We start from the raw sequence: 18,720 nt of genomic DNA on the forward strand, positions 1-18,720 counted from the left end.
AGGAAGGAAAGAAAGAAAGAAAGAAAGAAAGAAAGAAAGAAAGAAAGAAAGAAAGAAAGAAAGAAAGAAAGAAAGAAAGAAAGAAAGAAAGAGAAAGGAAGGAAGGAAGGAAGGAGACATTACGTGGAGCGGGTAAGGGCGACTAGAGGTGCCAGTGATGCTGGCAGGGGTCACAGCTGGCCTCCCTGCTGAGACAGTGAGTTGTATGATTCTCCCCTTCAAGGTCTCTGCTGCACAGTCCTCTGGAGACTTTGGCCTGAGTGATGCTCATGCAAAGGTGGACTTGACACATAGGAGAGAGATTTGCCCTAACCAAGAATGAAGGTGCCCAGTGTCAGAGGCCTAGGATAGACAGGCTGCCTTGGTGTGGTCCAGCTTGGCCTCCTACACGAGGCAGAAATCCTCTGTGCAGCCTTCAAGCAGGAGGCTTTCTGCCTCTTCCAGCAGGGGTTGGGTGCCAGGGGTCTGGTTTCCCATCTGTCCCCAATTTGCCTGTAATATCGCGGGCCTGGGCTGCGGTCATTCCCTTGGGCACATGACAGAAGTGACAGACTGGTGTGTTGGTAAGGGTGATAACAGATGGGAAGTACTAGTTCCTGGCCCAGTTTTTCCCAGACACTGACCATGTGGCTGGAGCAAATACCTTCTTCCTCATGGGCGTACACTGTCCATTTGTGCAGTGATGAGGTTGCCCTGGATGCCCCCAGAAGATCCTTCTATTTGGGGCAATACTTTGATGCTCACATGGGAAGTGATAGAACTGGCTCCAAAGTTTTATGAATATCAAAATGCATTTGTTTAGTCAATAATGCATCATCATAATAATAGTAAAATTCATTTGTTTAGTCGATAAATACTTACTGGGAATCTACTGTGTGCCAGGCATACTTTCCGGGGATGGAGAAGCCAGGGTGGACAGGAGAGACAGAGACTTGGTTCAAGCAGAGGTGAGGTCACATGCCTGCTTCCTCCCCGTCTCCCAGTGTCCCCTTCAGAACCAGCCAGGAGCATGTTCCTGGCCCTGCTGGGCCACCACGTCGGTGCTCAGGTTTTTCCACAGAGTGCAAAGCCAAGACCTCCTTTCTCTTCTGGAAATCAGCTCTCCTTTGGTGCTGTTTCTCAAATTGTATTCATTCCCAAACCACTTTTGTGATTAGGGCTGAATTCCCATCCCTTTTTTACTATTACTCACTTAAGACCTATCCTTAAATCAATTCATGTTAAGAAAAGGAAATCTGTTTAAATAGAAAAACGAATATTGCAGTCATACATAGAAACTAGCACAACTCGCCACAGTACAAAGTACGATGCACACAACAAAACTAATGCTGTGACTAAATTCCACCAAGACTGTCGCGGGTTGCAGACTCCCAGCCTCTGGTTTGCTTACCCTTGTTAGAAAGGAAAGTCACCAAGTCTAAGATGGTGGTAAAGATGGGCTGGCACCAAGCCAAGACTCACTCCTGGGGGAGCTCAGGATGATCAAAAGAGAACTAGAAGAGGGAGGACTTTGCCACTGAGTGATTCCACGTCATGGGCAGAAACCACATGAGATTGTTTACCCTGTGAACAGAGCAGTCATCTCCCTGATCCATGGAGTGCTTGGCCAACGTTGGAATGTTTTCCTGATTTATGTCCTTGACTGATTGGCTTTTCTTTCTTTTTTTTAATTTTGGAATAATTTTAGCTTCAGGTAAAAGATATAAAGAGAGTCCACAGAATTTCCATGCACCCTTCAACAGCTTCACCTAATGCTAACATTTTCCATGACTATGACACATCAGTCATAACTGAGGAACCAATGTTGGTAGCTTACTATTCATCAAACTGCAGACTTTAGTTGAATTTCACCATCTTTTTAAATGAATATATTTTTTCTGTTCCAGAATCCAATACAGGATACATGTCACATACAGTGGTCTTTCATTTTAAGGACTTTGAGCAAAGGCTGGAGGTTGGTGGGAAGCCCTGGAGTCAGACAGGCGGAGGTCAAATTTGCAGCTGTGCCACTTATTTGATTTGTGATGTTAGGCATGTCATTTGGTGGTCCAGTCCTTAGTTTTGCATCTCTATGATGTAAGGATAGTAATACTGATCTTTCAGGGTCTTCGGAGGATTCAAAGCTATAGCGCACATGCACCCACTCGGCATCTACTGAGCAGGTATCCATAGAGTACTGGCTTTTAGAGTCCTCTAGGGTGGGAAGGGCAGTCCACTGGATGGACTTCCATGAACATTGAACGTTCTTCCAGCACAGACAGCTTTTTGATAGTTGTTTCTTTCACCATGATGTGAACGGAGGAATCACAAATTCCTGGGCAAGGCAGGAAAAGGGGCCCTCCAGGATGAAGATCCCTGCTGGGGTAGGAATCCCATGTGTCCCATGATGTTGAAATAATGACCCCTTGCCAAAAACAAAACAACAACAAGAACAAAAAATAGACTAATTAACAGACAGACAAAACTCCTCAGGGTATGGGGTCCGGTCTGGATCTATCTTCCTTCCCCATCTCTACCCTCAGCTTGGTTCAGATTCTTGGAAGTCAGGTGATCACACTGGGCAGGCTAAGAAACAAACAGTGTTGCAGTAGAAGAGGTGGCAGGGAGCTGCACTTCCTGAGACAGATCCACGGTGGGGACTGCGGATCTCAGCTGGGGAGGCCTCTTGACAATCCGAAGGGTAGCCTCTAGCTAAGATGGCACTGCAAGGGAAGCCTTGAGGCACCCAATCTTCTCCACTCTTAGGAGAAACAATGGGTGAAATATTAAAATAAGTATTCAAATAGAAAAGTATAAAGATGCAGCCAGTTTCAAAAGTAGTATGAATATCTCCAATAAATCGGAAATGGAGCAGAAGCGTTAGATTGCGTGAGGCAGGCAAGAGATCCTGTAGCCAGGGACCCAAGAGGATCCCAGAAAGGCCTGGACATAGCAAGAGAGGCTCCATGGAGGAGGATGGACTTGAGAGAAGGCTCCATTTTTATGGGCCCATGGGGAACTTCTCCCGGCTGGTTGCTACTCCAGCAGCCTTGGTTTTATGGATTTGGAGATAAATAGATCTTTACTTTTCAGGTGGTCCTGAGGCCCCAGCCACCAATGGCCTCGGAGCTAGTGGAAACCCTGAAGAGCTTCTCTCGGGGGCAAGGACAGAGGTGAGGGTAGGGGGGAGAAGCACCCAGCCCTCCCCACTCTCAAGTCTTCTCATCTTTCCCTGAAAGATCTGATTGGGTAGTTCTGCATGGGACCTGGGAATTTGCATTTTAATGAGATCCCAATTAAGCTTGATACTTACTTCCAATACTTCTTCAGCCTGCCTCTCTGTGTTTCACCAGCTATGAATCTTTACAAAAGTGCCTGGGTGTGGGTTAGTCAACAGTGACCAGCCCTCAGGGTTCCCAACATCCCTCCCACTTCTTCCTTCCTCTTCACATTCCCATGTGTTCTGCTACTGCTTTCCCTTATCACTTGCTAATAAAAGTCCCAGCCCTGGAGGATGCCACACAAAGTCAAGACTGTCTAATCAGGGAGACAGACATACAAGTAGATAAACTGCTGTGGTTTGCTCCAGGTGTTTGTGAAGGGAGGGGCAGACTTTCTAGGGGATCTAGAGAAGACTGTGCAGTGGGTGCAGTGGGTGATTCTGAGCTGGAGCTGGCAGGATGAAAAGGAGTGTGTCAGGTAAGGAGACTGGGATGGGTGGTTCAAGCCAACTGAGAATTGTGTGATCTTAGAGAGTTGAGAAAGAAACAGCAGGGTGGCATTCATTTCAATGCATTGTGTTTTGGCTTTTATTTAAGTATAGTTCACATAAAGTACACAAGTATCACAAATATTTCTGCTCACTGCTTCTTCAAAATTTTCTGTTCTCCACTCCCCCCAACCTTTTTTGCCTAGAACTCCAATTACACATATGTTAGACCATTGATGTTGTCCCACAAGTCACTGAGACTTTTATTATTATTATTATTATTTTCCAGCTTGCTGTCTTCAGTTTGAATAGTTCCTATTAATATAATTTCAAGATTACAGATCTTTTCTTCCATAGTACTAAATTTGCTGTTAAACCTAGTCAGTGAATTTTTCATTTCAGATATTAAGTTTTTCATCTCCAGATGTTTGATTTTTCTCACATTAGAGTAACATTTTTATTATTTAAGCATATTTTAAGTAGCTGTTTTAAAGTTCTTATCTGTAAATTCCTTAATCTCTATTATGTCTGAGCCTGTTCCTGATGCTTAACTTTTGTTCTGGTCATGGGTCACATTTTCCTATTCTTAGAATGTCTAGCAATTTTTGATTGGATGCTGGACATCATAACATTACAATTTTATTGTCTGGATTTTGTTGTCTTCCTTTGCAGTGTTTGACATTTGTTTTAAAAGTCAATAAGTTACAGATCTGCTTGAACTTGTCAAGGCATGTTTTTAAGTTTTGTTAGTTGGGTCAAGTGCAGCTTTAGTTCAAAGTTAATTTAGGCATAATGCCAAGATGTGACACTTCTGGGTCCCTACTGAATGTTCCAGGTCTTTCTACTTTGGATGGTCATAACCTTAATATATCCTCATGTTTTGTGAACTCTGGGAATTGTTCTTTTTATACCTTCACGTTAGGTTTCTTTTGTTCTTCCGTGTGTATATGCACATTGACCAGCCATGGGGAATTTCGCTTTATGCATGCAAAGCTTAGCACTTAGCTTTGAACTTAAGGAGACCTCTATACACATTTCTAAAGCTCTCCTCTAGCACTTCACTGCACAAATTGTAGCTTCCTCAGCTTTCTCAAACTCTGATGTCTGTCTCCTAAGCTCAGCAAGCCTACCATGCTTTCCTTGAGTTTTCTTCAACACACCCAGAAAGTGTCCTTAGGCAGAAAATTGGGACAATTGTAGAGCTTATCTCATTTTTTTCCTTCCCTGCCTGTTCTCTAATGTCTGAATTGTTTTATATATTTTTTCAAATTCTCAATAGTGTCATAAATTTTGTCAAGTTTTCTATCTGTTTACAACTGTTTGCAACCAATATCAGTTACTTTGTATTGGCCAAAAGTGTAAGTCAACTCAAACTTTACATATCTACCTGCATAACTTTCCTTTAAGTAGCTACAGGACTTTTCATCACCCTGAGTTCCCCTTGCTTATTACCAGTCACATGTGAGCATCAAAAAACAGGGCAGAATGGCCTAACACACATGTCAAAGGCAAAGGTCTCCATGATCTGTGATGAAGTTACAGGGGTCAACAGAGCCCAGGCTATGCAAGTTAAGACTTCATTGTTTACTTTGGGAAATCAGAGGCTATTGAGACATTTTAAAATAGTAAATGACATAGTCAGGTTTGAGTTTTAAAAGACTATTCTAGCTGTCACATGCAGAGTGAATTGAAAGAGCAGGATAGAGTATGCAGAGAGAGCTGTTAGGAGGCTTTGTAGTATCCCAGGCAAGACAAAATAACAGCACAACTAGCCTGTTAGAGTAGAGGCAGAGAAAAGTGGATGGACTTGAGCAACGTTTAAAGGAGGTAAAGTTGACAAAACTGGGAATATGTTGACATAAAGAAGAAGGAAGTACAAGGATGTCTCATAGGCTTAACTAACTAGGTGAATGGTGGAGCCAGTGATGGAAATGTCGAAAGGGGGTTTCAGCTGTGGCTGTTGCTGGGAGATGCTCTTTGGGAAGGAATCTGAGTTCATTGTGGTTCATACTGCATGGAAGGTTTATTTCAACATCAGAAGGTTATATCAAGTAGGCAGTTAGACATACAGAGATCAGAGGAAAGGACTGAGCTGGAGACTAAAAAGAATACTAAGACATTTGCTTGTCTTAATAATGAAGCCATGGGTATTGTGGCATGTAATCAGCTGGAGGGAGAGGAGAGATTAAAGTGAGGAGAGAGCTACAACCAAGTAAGCAAGTGCCAGGACTCGCCAACCATACAAGGACAGAGCAGGAGAAGAGGAACCTGCAAAAATGGGTAAGGAAGAGGTACAGAGATATTGGGAATGTCTGAGCCAGAGGGAGGGACTGGATCAGAGCATGGTGTTCAGTGTCAAATGCTACTGGGAAGTCAAGTAAGATGAGAACCTAGACACATTAGTTGGCTTTTAGAAGCACCTGAGTCACATTTTTGTGGATACAGAAGCCAGGCTAGAGTGGACCAGTGAGTGAGTTGGAGACCATGAATACACAGCTCTTGAAAATTTGGGCCACAAGGGGAGGAGTGTGGAGATAGAGCAGCGGCTAGAAGCAAATGAGAGGGTGAAAGGAGTGTTTTTGTTGTGGCATTGTTGGTCTCTTTGTCTTAACGAGCAAGACTTGAACATGTTTCCAAGCTAACAGCAAGAATCAGGTTGAGAGGGCGTGTTTAAGTGCAGAAAAGAGAGGCAGAAGCATCCTGAGATGAAGAGAAGAGATACTTTCCAAGGCTCAGGAAGTGGGGCTGGCCATCAAAGGAGGGCAGATCAAGTAGGGATAGGCAGAGAGGATGCCCTTTGAGGGAAGTTGAGACAATTCCTTTTCATAGAATCTCTTTTATGTGAAATAGGAGGCAAGGTTGTCTGCCAAGTGTGTGTGTGTGTGTGTGTGTGTGTGTGTGTGTGTGTGTGTATGCATGCATGTGGGCACACACGCATATGTAGTAGGGTGAGCGTCCATTCCACCCTGGAATAAAAAGGTTAAGGACATGGAAAAGGCGAAAGTATTCCCTGAAGTCAATGGGAGGGTGAGCTGATGAGTTACATGTTGCCAGGCAGATAAAGGCTGGTGTTTGGGAACCCACAGTGGACCAGGCTGCCTTACAGAAACCCTTGTCCAGCAGCACTTGGCAGGGAAGGGGCAAACAGGTAGGTTCTGCCACACATGGAGACTTGCTACTGGACCGGGACATGAAGACAAAGGTCTGGGGGTGAAGCACATTGGGTTGAAATGAAGCCCTTGACACCCAAGCTGGATAAAGAGGCACATGAAGACAGGGGATGGGGTGGAATTGAGAAATGCTAACAACTGGGTCCTCAAAGGTGAAGCTGGGGACGTAAGTCAGGGCCAAATAGAGAAGGACCTTGAATGCCAGGAGCTTGAGCGTTTTTCCTGAACTCAGTGGGGAGCCATTGAGGAATTTGAGGTGAATGACACACCAGATCAGCGTTTAGAAAGCTCACCCTGTCTGCTGGGTGGATGAGCACTTGGAGATGGGAGTGGGTGAGAGACAATGGAAGGTGGAATGCAGGCTGTGGTAGCTGGGAGGGAGAGGCCCAGAAGAGGTAAGCCCTGGGGATGGCAGAGTGTCCCTGTCACCCCAACGACGAGCAGAGCCAACTGGCTGAACACTCACATAAACCCAGGCCACAGCCAAGAGAGGGGCAAGGGCCTTGGCAGGGCTGGGAGAAAGAAGGGGTGGCCACAGGACGACAGGAGTTCAGGGTGGGGAGAGGCCAAGTATGGTGGACTTTAAAAGCCAACTGAATGAGCTCCAGCCAGGGTTTTCCCCCAAGAATGCAATGACCTGGGGGCCCTCAGACATAGATCCCAGACTCAGAAGAGAGGGAGGGGCCTTTTGAGACCACCTCCTCCTGAGGTTTTGTGAAAAGCAGAGACTTACCTGAAGTCACATGGAGGCAGTACCATTAATGGGTCAGGACACTTACTAGCCAACTCCCCGACTTCAGGTGGATCTCCCCTACTCAACCCAAGCCCAGAAGAAACAAGACTTGGGGCATGGAGACCATGTCTAATAGGCCACCTCTGCTGATGCGGATGGAGGTTCTCTGGGAGGGACGATGCAGTGTCAGTGGGGGCCCCTGAGAACAACCTGCCCCAGCCTCCCCAAAAGGGGCACAGACCCCTGGTGGTTGTGGCATACCCCTGTATGTGGCTGATATCCTCTTCTTTCACCTGATCCCCTCTCCCATGGTTATGAGTTGCCAGGGACAATCAATTTCCTTCACCCTGCTTCCAAGGGAGGAATACAAAATCGTAAGAGCCACAAGAGAGCAGCAGCTTTGGTCTCCTGTCCACCATGGGCCAGATGCCACACTGGGCATTCTGTAGACATTGTCTCACCTCTCCTCAGAGATGCCCTCCTTATAGATCCAGTTGATGCGGTTCAGAAGGTGAAGCAATGAAAGGACAACGTTATTCTCTAAACAGAAAGTACTGCTCTGAGGTTAGGAAGGTAAGCATGATCTTGCTTAGGCTCTGACTTCTGAGTGGCCATCAAGATCAAGTGCTGCCCTTTTGTGATTGAGTCTAGAGGGCTGCAGACCCCAAGTTAACACAGTAGACCCCAGCCTGTCACAGGGAAGCCTACAGATGTCACATTCTTACACGGCTTCCTGAAAAGCCCCCGTCTGTCACAAAGCTCATCAAATAAAAGACACTCGAGGTTTCAGTCCCATGTTCTTCCAGGTGCCTTCCATTTCACCATTCCAGCCCTTTTTTTTTATTTATTGTTTTTTTTTTGAGACCGAGTTTTGCTTTTGTTGCTCAGGTTGGAGTGCAATGGCACGATCTCGACTCACTGCAACCTCCGCCTCCCAGGTTCAAGTGATTCTCCTTTCTCAGCCTCCCAAGTTGCTAGGATTACAGGTACCCACCACCATGCCTGGTTAACCTTTGTATTTTTAGTAGATACAGGGTTTTGCCCTATTGGCCAGGTTGGTCTCAAACTCCTGATCTCAGGTGATCCACCTGCCTCAGCCTCCCAAAGTGCTGAGATTACAGGCATGAGCCACCGTGCCCAGCCACCACCCCAGTTCTGAGGCTGGTATAAATACTTCTCCATCTCACGGCAACACATCAAGTGTCTACTGAGCCCCTATAATGGGCACTTCTCTGTGCTGGTGGGGGAAGGGGGTAGGAGGACAGAAAGCAGTTGTGTAGAGCAGCAAAGAACACAGACAGGTGCCAGGATAGTCTTCAGAATTCTCTGCTGCTGAGGTTCTCTGCAGCCATCCCCCAGTGGGGACTGGGGCCTGGAACCAAGTCAGTATATCCCTGCCTGGGCCCCCTCTCTCTGCAGCCCATCTCTCCTACTCCCCAGCCCTTCCTGCCAGCCTCTCTGGTGCTGAGATTCATGTCACAGAACCTTTTCTGTCCCTCAAAGCTGCCTGGCTCTGGGTTCCCTCTGAGTCCTTGCACATGTGGTCCTCCCAGCCTGAATCTTTCTCTTCTCTGCTTTTCCCCTATACTTTGCTAACATTTTTCAAGTCTCAATCAGCTGTCACTGCCTCTGGAAGGCTTTCTTGTTGTGGAATAGGTGTGCCAATACCTGTACTTACTCACACACACACACACACACACACACACACACACACACACACGTGCCTAATGGTGTTTGCTAATTGCCCATCTTCCCAGTCAGCTCCTTAAGAACCAGGACCCTGTCTCTCTGTCCCTCATTGTAGCCCCAACACCTCCTGTAGTACCTGCATAATAAGTGCACATGTTCAACACAATGGACTGAATGCATGAATTACACATTCAAAGAATCTAGAGATTATCGAAAGGCATGTGTGTGGTCAGTGATAATTCATCTGGTAATAGAAGTCAAGTAAATTTCAGAGGTGGCAGAAGACAGAAGGAAGTGATGAAGTCATGACAGGGGAGAGGGACCAGAGAGGACCTCTCAAGCCGGTAATAGCTAAGTAGAGTCTTTCAGGGTGAGAAACAATGGCTTTCCCACATGCAAAGGAAGGTGGCACCCAGTGGGGGCATTTGTAGCCGAGTACACTGTACCTGAGCAGGGCATAGGTGAGTGGGAAGAGGAGGGAGGGAGGTGGACCCTGGGCTGTTTGCTGTTGGTGTTGACTGCAGAGAGACTGTAGATGAATACACGGAAAGGCAGTGGGGCCAAAGAGAGGGGAAGGGGTCAACTCTTAATGCCGTATGTCATAGGGTTCCCAGTGAGCTCCTTAAGAGCCAGGACCCTGGCTATTTGTCCCCCATTGTGGCCCCAACACTTCTATCTCCCAGCAGATCGTCTCTTCTCAAATTGGTGAAGTTTCTTAAGAAAAATATTTTGAGGAAACATGACCAGAGAAGGGAGATGAGTTCAGAAACCTTCAGGATTGTCCATGGGGGAGATTAAGAGGGGCTGGACCAAGAAAAGGGCATAGAGATGGAGAGAAGCTGGGGCTTGCAATGTCCTGGGGAGGAAGAACAGTGTGGGGAAGGAGCTGGCTGCAGAAGGCAGAGTGACCATCAGTATCCTGACTTGGAAGACAACAGCATGGGTAAAATGGCCTTCTCAGAGAAAGGGAGAGATGCGGCACTCAGGGTGGGGGCAGATCCAGAGGTCAGTTCAGAACATGGGGCAAAGAGTCCAGTAGGTGAATGGATGGATACAGGCATAACTTAGGGAAAAAACCCCACTTCAGTCAAATAGGAAAACACAAAACTACAAAACAGGACTCGCCCAATCACATAAATGGACATAGAGAGAAATGAACACTTTTGCAAAAGAATTATTCATTCAGCAAAAGGGTTCTTTAAAAAGTTCCATCTAAGTTAAATTGTACCTGGTATAATGAAATATGATTCATTAGCATATTTCATTTCCACAGAGAAATTTTTGGGAATGTTGCTGTTACATGATGCTTAGTCTGACATAGACAAGTGGCTGTGTGTGCCAGTATTTCTGTCACTCTGGGCAAAGGTTCTTTTGTATTTTCCTTCTCCATTTCTGGCGAAATAATTGTTCACCTGTTGACTGAATTCTTGTTCCAGGGATAAAGTTTTTCCTTCACAATCAGGAGTAAAACTTCATGCCAGTGCCCCAAGGATGAGAGTGGGTAGCAGTCATTCACACTGTTCTATAAATGACCAAAGAGCAAAGTTTGATGAAGGGCAAGGGGGGTTATAAAGGCACTGTGCTTGTGAAAAGGGTGATGGGGGGGAAGGACATCCAGGTCATGGGGGAGAAATTATAAAATTGGAGAGAGAAAAGCTTTCAAACAGATGTAACCTATTGGAGCATATACCTGCTTTGCTTTCCCCTATGACTGAGCACAGAACCCACCTTGCATTAGATTCATACACCTTCCTTCTATAAAATGACGATTTACTACTGTATCTCAGGATCAACCCACAGAGTTGGAGCTCCTCTGTAAAGGTGTGTTAAAGCAGATGAAATCCTTCTGATGAAACTGAACAAGTGAGGGTGCTGTAGGCAGGGCTGGTGAGACCTGCGAGCATCACTTGATAGAGTTACCCAAATCAAATTCTCTCTGACTTCAACAGAACAATGGTAAAAGTAATATATTGAGCACGCACAGTTTATGTGCCTTATCACACTCAATCCTCTGAACAACTCTGTAAGGTAACTAGCTCTGTTTTACAAAGGTGAAACAGAGAAGTCCAGAAAGGTTACTTGCTCACCATGAATGTCAGGGTAGAATGCAAGCCCAGCCCTGTTGGGGTTTGAAATTGCCATCAGGTCATTTAGTCTGAAGTCTCCTTGGCGTCAAAGACTTATCAACTGAGGCTTGAATGGGGAGCAGACAGATGTGGCTAGAGCTGTAGCTCATCAGCAATTGAACCCCAGTGCTCAGTGCTCCAGAGGACCACCGCAGAAAGGACAGCCTTTTGCTCCAGGTTTCCACTTTTTGAGAGACATGAACACATTAGTAAATGCCTGTGTCTGGGAACAGAAAGCCAGGGTGAGAAAATAATCAGATCTACACAAAATGGATAAAGAATGTGTGGAGGGACCTCCGAAGGGTGAGAAACCACTTCTGGCTGCTAAGAGGGGGGACTGTGCGATCTGCTCTCACACTCTCAATTCTTAAGAAATAAGTCTATGAAGCAGAAACAGCAAAAAGCATGGGATTTGGAATTTGAGACCTGACTTTGAAGCCCACCCCGAACACAGACAAGTGAACGGTGTGATCTGCAGTAAGTTATACAGGCTCTCTGCAGCCTGTTTACTCATTTGCAAGTAAAACAAAAGCAATGATAATATCTACATGGTGGGGCTATTGTGAGGCTCAAAGGAGATTACATGAGAGAGCTCTGCCAACCGTCCTATCTGTCCTCATTCTGCTGCTGATGGCATAGGTGTTGAAGGGTCTCTGATTCAGGGCCTGGACCCTCAGTTTACCCCTCAACGGTTCTTACCTCTCTTGCAGACGTACTTTGCTCCAAAATGGCATCTTCCTTTTATGGACTTCTCTTTGCTGTTGGCCTCTGTCCTCCAATCTACTGCGTGGCCCCGGCCAATGACCCCAGCAGATACACCCAGCCTTCCTCCACAATGAGCATCCCTGCCTCACAGGTGTATTCCCTCAACACCGACTTTGCCTTCCACCTGTACCACAGGCTAGTTTTAGAGACCCCGAGCCAGAATGTCTTCTTCTCCCCCATGAGTGTCTCTACTTCCCTGGCCATGCTCTCCCTTGGGGCCCACTCAGTCACCAAGACCCAGATTCTCCAGGGCCTAGGCTTCAACCTCACACACACACCAGAGTCTGCCATCCACCAGGGCTTCCAGCGCCTGGTCCACTCACTGACTGTCCCCAGCAAAAACCTGATCTTGAACATGGGAAGTGCCCTCTTCGTCAAGAAGGAGCTGCAGCTGCAGGCAAATTTCTTGCACAATGTCAAGAGGCTGTATGAGGCGGAAGTCTTTTCTACAGATTTCTCCAACCCCTCCATTGCCCAGGCGAGGATCAATAGCCATGTGGAAAAGAAGACCCAAGGGAAAGTTGTGGACGTAATCCAAGGCCTTGACCTTCTGACAGCCATGGTGTTGGTGAACCACATTTTCTTTAAAGGTGAGGATTTGAGAAGTTGATTTTTATTTCTTTATTTTATGATGAAGACGATGATTTTTGCTTAGTGAAATATGCAAGCGAGACAAACCCAAGACTGGTGGAGAAATGGGAGAGCCTGAGTTCTAATTAGCATTGCATTAGCTGGCTGCAGGACCTGGGATAGCTCCTCATTTAGTTCTCTTTAGGTAGACAGATTAGGTGATTTGAGGTGTTACATTTGACTCAGTGGGTGGCCCATAGGAGAAATCTGGAAACTACTTGAGAGAAAGTGTCTCTTGCTACCAGCAGCTGTCCCACTGCCCCTTGAAAGTTTTAGAGAAGGAACATGGAGCTCTCTGACCATGCAGTTTAAGAAGTAAATCCAAGAGTGAGAACAATTTCATAGGTATAGAAATGTAGACAAGCTGATGTGACTGTCATTCACACCCCATAGATAGATAGATAGATAGATAGATAGATAGATAGATAGATGATGTTAGAGCTTTACAGTTTTCACTGTGTTGCCTCTGCAACACATCAGCTTTGAAGACAAACAACTTGGATTTGAATTTCACCTCTGCCCCATACTTGCTTTATGATCCTCAGCATATGTCTCTAAAAGATCTACCATGTGCTGAGTGCCTGACCTGTGCCAGTCTCTGAGCTGACTGCATGGATGGATGATGAAGCCAACTTTATAGGGTTGTGCTTGAGTGGAAGTACCTGGGGACTCTAGGCAGAGTTTTCTTGGATGCCTTCATATCATCCCTCCCTTCCTCTGTCCCTTTCCTCCCCTTCCTTCCTCCCTCCCTTCATCCATCTGTTCACTCATTTATGCATGCACTAGTTTATCTGTCCATCCATCCAGGCATGCAGCCAGCCAACCAGCCAGCCGTCTCTCCATTAATATGTTTATCTATCCATTTACCCATTCACCAAGCTATCCATCCATTTATCCATCCATCAGTTCACCCATCCATCCATGCATCCATTCATCCACCCAGAAAGCCACCTAGCTAGCCAACCACCTATCCATTAACCTATTCATCTATCTATCCACCCATTCACCAAACTATCCACCCATTTATCCATCTGTCATTCATCCATTCATCACACATGTATCCATCTATCCACCCAGCCAGCCAATCATTTATCCATTAACCTCTTCATCACTCCAGCCTCCATTGACCCATTCAGCAAACTACCCACCCATTTATCCTTCCATCAGTTCATAATCAATTCCATTCATCCATATATCTACCCAGCCAGCCAACCATCTATCCATTAGCTATTCATCTATCCATCCACCCTCAATCTGCCAAGTTATCAACCCATTTATCCATCCATCCTGCCAAGAGGAAAGAGAAAGAAAGAAAACTGATATGCCTTGAGCCCTTACTAAGTTGCCTTCACCCTATGTTGTTCTATTTAACTTAATTCTATTTTTAATTGAAATACAATTCACATGTCATAAAATCCACCATTTTAAAGTGTACAATTCAGTGATTTTTGGTTTTTACTATATTCACAAGTTTGGGCAGCTATTCCACTGTGTAATTCCAGAGCATTATTTTGTCACCTCAAAAAGAAACCTCATACCCATTAGCAGTAATTCTCCATTTCATTTTGCTGTCTTTACCTCACCAATTGCACTTTGACATAAAGACCTCTTTTCTTTCTTTGTGCTAGCCAAATGGGAGAAGCCCTTTTACCCTGAATATACAAGAAGGAGCTTTCCATTCCTGGTGGGCAATCAGGCCACTGTGCATGTACCCATGATGCACCAGAAGGAGCAGTTTGCTTTTGGGGTGGATGCAGAGCTGAACTGCTTTGTGCTGCAGATGGACTATACGGGAGATGCTGTGGCCTTTTTTGTCCTCCCTGGCAAGGGCAAAATGAGGCAACTGGAACAGACCTTGTCAGCCAGAACACTGAGAAAGTGGAGCCGCTCACTCCAGAAGAGGTAGGCCTCTATGTCAGTCAATCTGCTGGGCCCTGGGGCAGGGGATGCACACATTCAAGGATGAAGGAGAGATTGTGCCAACAGCTGTTAGATAATCACTTCTGCACAGTGAGCACCAACTGCATACAAGACAAAGAGCCTGAGGCTGTCTATACATGTTCTCACTTGAAGTTCACTGTCACCTGATGTCTTAGTTCCACTCATTTCACAGATGAGGAAATGGAGTTTCCAGGGGGGTAAGCTAGTTGCCCAAGGTTATATAGCTCTTATATGCTAGCAGAGCTTGCCCTAGAAGCCAATCTGATGTTGAATTCTATGGAATGACCCCATAAAAGCAAGCAAACGAAAGCATTGGTGGTCATGTATAAGAATGAGGATAACAATATTACCAAATCCAAAGGTTGGTGAAAAGATAAAGTAACCTGCTATTTACAAAGTGCTTAGAAGAATTCCTAGAAGATAGTAACTTTACAGTAAATGTTAGCTAGTAATGTTGTTATTAGTTCTGTAATTATTACGGAGAATATCAAAAGTATGGAGAATATCAAAAAGATCACTCATGAGATAAAAAATGTCAAAGGTTTATGTTCTGTCTCTTAGCTATGTGATTGGCAACATAGAACACTTTTTAGCATCATTCCCTGGTGCTCATAGTCTAGGAAGAGAGAAGGAAGGCTGTAGCATAACCAGAATTCAAGAAAGAGATTGGGCAATGCCCCAGGGGAGGGCAGGCAAAGTGCTGAGGAGCTTCTAAGCAAAGAGAGATCACTTTCAGCTGGGATTCGGGGACAGCTTAAGGAGGTGGCGGCATTTAGCCCCACACGTATGGGTAGGATATGAGCACACAGAGGCATGGGAAGGGCAGCTTTGGTAGAGGACACAGCATCGGGAAAATCTCAAAATTAAGGATGAAGAGATGCTGCAGGGTGTACCAGCAACTTCTTCTCTTCTCAGGATGCATCCGGGGCTGGAGAGAGGAAGGGGAGGTGGCTCAGAGGCTGGGGAGGAAGGGATGAGCACAGAGCAGCAAATGGATCACAGAGAAGACAGGGAAAGTGGACAGTGACAGAGAAGAGAGAGCTGCCCCTCGCCTGTCAGATGAGGACTGAAATGTGTCCATCCAATATTTTTGTGCTTTCATTGCTGTGAGTCACTAAGTGCATGACCTTGGGCAAAGCACTAAAACTAAGCTTTACCGTCTTTAAAATGGGGGTAATGTTATTGAATGAGCCTGGGACAATGTCTGCCATATAATAAACGTTCAATACATGCAGGCTGTGTACTCTTGGTTCAGGGAAACCCTTGCAGAGGAAAACAACATATTGTGTGAAATTATCAGGTGGTGGTGTTCAGTGTAGTAGCCACTAAGCCACCTGCAGTTATTTACACTTAACCGAAATGTAGTAAAATTAAACTTGTAGCCCCTCATTTGCACGAGCCACTTTTGAAGTTGCTCAATAGCCGCACGTGGCTAGTGGCTACCATAGTGGAGCGTGCGGGAACAGGATCTTCCCAACATCGCAGGAAGTTCTGCTGGACTTTGCTGCTCTAGGGCGTCAGCAGGGCCTGTGTCAGGAAGTGCTGGTGAGGAGGTACTCCAGACAGTGGGTGGCTGATGAGCTTCCATTGCGACTTGATGTCTCCTGCTGGTTTCTGCCATAGACTCTTGCTGACCACCTTCTCACCTCTGCACCCACTTCAGTGGGGGGCCCGTCTGTCTCCGTGTATGTCTTCCATGCTGGGCCTGCTCAGCTGGGAGGCTTACTTCAAGAGCAACCTGGGTTGCTTGGCTAGGATGTGTTGACCTTTCTAGCATCAACTAACAATGGCTGGAGGGAGAATGGAGTCTCCCAAAATGGCATCTAGGAGCAGAGATGCAGACACCACAGGCTTGTGACCTCATCTTTTCCTTTTCCCTACTCCACAGGTGGATAGAGGTGTTCATCCCCAAATTTTCCATTTCTGCCTCCTACAATCTGGAAGCCATCCTCCCAAAGATGGGCATCCAAAATGCCTTTGACAAAAATGCTGATTTTTCTGGAATTACAAAGAGAGACTCCCTGCAGGTTTCCAAAGTGAGTTGAATGAGAATATTTGCAAAAAAGTCCAAGCTGCAAGCACCTGCAGAATTAATCAAGCACTCTTATTTATTGATAAGGAGACAGAGGCCTGGAAGGTGAAGTGAGGTTCTTCTGTGGCCAGAAGAACCAAACCTTGTGTGGCTTACGGCCACCATCCCTCTGGCACACAGCATCTGTTTTCCCTCTTCATACAAACATTCCAAAGGCATCCTCAGCAGGCAACTGCTCCATCATGCCTGCTGCAGGCAAGCAGGTGACCCACCAGGATCTGACCTCACCTTCTTCCTCCCTGAAGTTTAGATGCTTACACAGGCATCACAGCCTGGCTGCCCGTAGACCATCTGCATCCTGTAGATGTGTTGTCTGGCCTTCAGTGTGTAAGGAGAGAGAGAAAGAGAACTTTTAAAAACGAGTATATTGAATCTAAAAGTCTAGATTTCTGATCCTCTTGAAAAAAAATCACTGAGTCCAATTCCCACATGGTAACAGTGAGCCCATGTTTCCACACGGCAGCCATCACTGGGGATGAGCTGTGAGTGCCCGTTTTAGCCAGATGGTACCCTCCTGGTAACATGGGCACCCCATGCTCTTACAAGAGGTCTCCCTCAGTTAATGGGGGTTACTTGCCTAACCCCTGCCCACATATGGGTTACTGATCTCTGACCTAAAATTTTATTTTGGTAATGGATCATAATGGTCAGAAGTGAGCCTGGGGCCACTGAAGGGGACCTTTGTTGTTGGATTTCAGAAAATGCGGAGAGTCCCCACTGGAATATGATGAGCATAATGGACTTCTCACAGAAAGTGCATCTGTGACCCTACAAAAAACAATGCCTGTAGTCACAGGAGCTCAAGCCTCCTTGAAGCTTAGAAGTACAGGAATTCCAGGTTAAGACTCTCTTTCCTAGAAGACAAAGAAGGTATCTAACCTTAGTAATAACAAACCCATGTCTGCCACGCAAGAACTGCAGCAATTACTACTGCTGGCAAGTCTGTGAGCACGTGCTTTGTATGATCTCCTTTAATTTACACAATAACCTTGTGAGATACATGCAGGAAACTGAAGCCTGCAGCATCTAAATAACTTTTGCAACAATAAGTGGCAGAACTGAGACTCACTTGGATCTGTGAGTGAGTCAGTGTTTGTAACCATCTCACTCCACGTATAAGGGCTAATGGGCCATAGTCAACACCCACCGCAATGTATTGAGCAAACCCAATGCCAGGCATTTGAACCTTGAATCTTTTCAAGGCAGACATCACCACTCCAGGGCAAAACACACACTTTAGATTACTCAGTTAAGTAAAATGTCTCCACTGGGGCCACTGACGTTTGCTTTTTCCTTGGCAGGCAACCCACAAGGCTGTGCTGGATGTCAGTGAGGAGGGTACTGAGGCCGCAGCAGCCACCACCACCAAGTTCATAGTCCGATCGAAGGATGGTCCCTCTTACTTCACTGTCTCCTTCAATAGGACCTTCCTGATGATGATTACAAATAAAGCCATAGACAGTATTTTCTTTCTAGGGAAAGTGGAAAATCCCACTAAACCCTAGGTGGGAAATGGCCTGTTGACTGATGGCACATTCTAATGCACAAGAAATAACAAACCACATCCCTCTTTCTGTTCTGAGGGCGCACTTGACCCCAGTGGGACTGCATTCGCTGGCAGGGATCAATCACCAAACCATCAACAGGGACCCCTGTTGTCACAAGCCAACACCCATTCACCCCAGTCAGTGCTCTTTTCCACAAATTCTCCCAGGGAACTAGCTTCATGGGATGTTGCTGGGTTGGTATATTTCCTTTCCTTGGGGCTCTTGGGAATGAAAATACACCAACCCAGGCCAGGAACCTCTACTGCAGAATTACATTAACACATTCAATAAAACTAAAATATGAATTCACTTGTCACCAGGGTTCTAATCGGAAAGTGG

The 18,720-nt window shown here is 45.9% G+C and overlaps 1 protein-coding gene across 1 annotated transcript; it reads left to right on the forward strand.

The window, feature by feature from the left end:
* The first annotated feature begins 3,516 nt into the window (after window positions 1-3,516).
* Window positions 3,517-18,697, forward strand: SERPINA9 (serpin family A member 9). Its single transcript, XM_032287524.1, has 5 exons — window positions 3,517-3,678; window positions 12,117-12,761; window positions 14,430-14,703; window positions 16,631-16,778; window positions 18,136-18,697. Exons 1-5 carry the CDS (start codon window positions 3,660-3,662, stop codon window positions 18,337-18,339), a joined length of 1,290 nt encoding a protein of 429 aa, XP_032143415.1. The 5' UTR covers window positions 3,517-3,659; the 3' UTR covers window positions 18,340-18,697.
* The last annotated feature ends 23 nt before the right edge of the window (window positions 18,698-18,720 follow it).

This window comes from Sapajus apella, unplaced genomic scaffold, assembly GCF_009761245.1.
Source record: "Sapajus apella isolate SASKATOON/1434 unplaced genomic scaffold, GSC_monkey_1.0 scaffold20, whole genome shotgun sequence".
Lineage (NCBI taxonomy): Eukaryota > Metazoa > Chordata > Mammalia > Primates > Cebidae > Sapajus > Sapajus apella.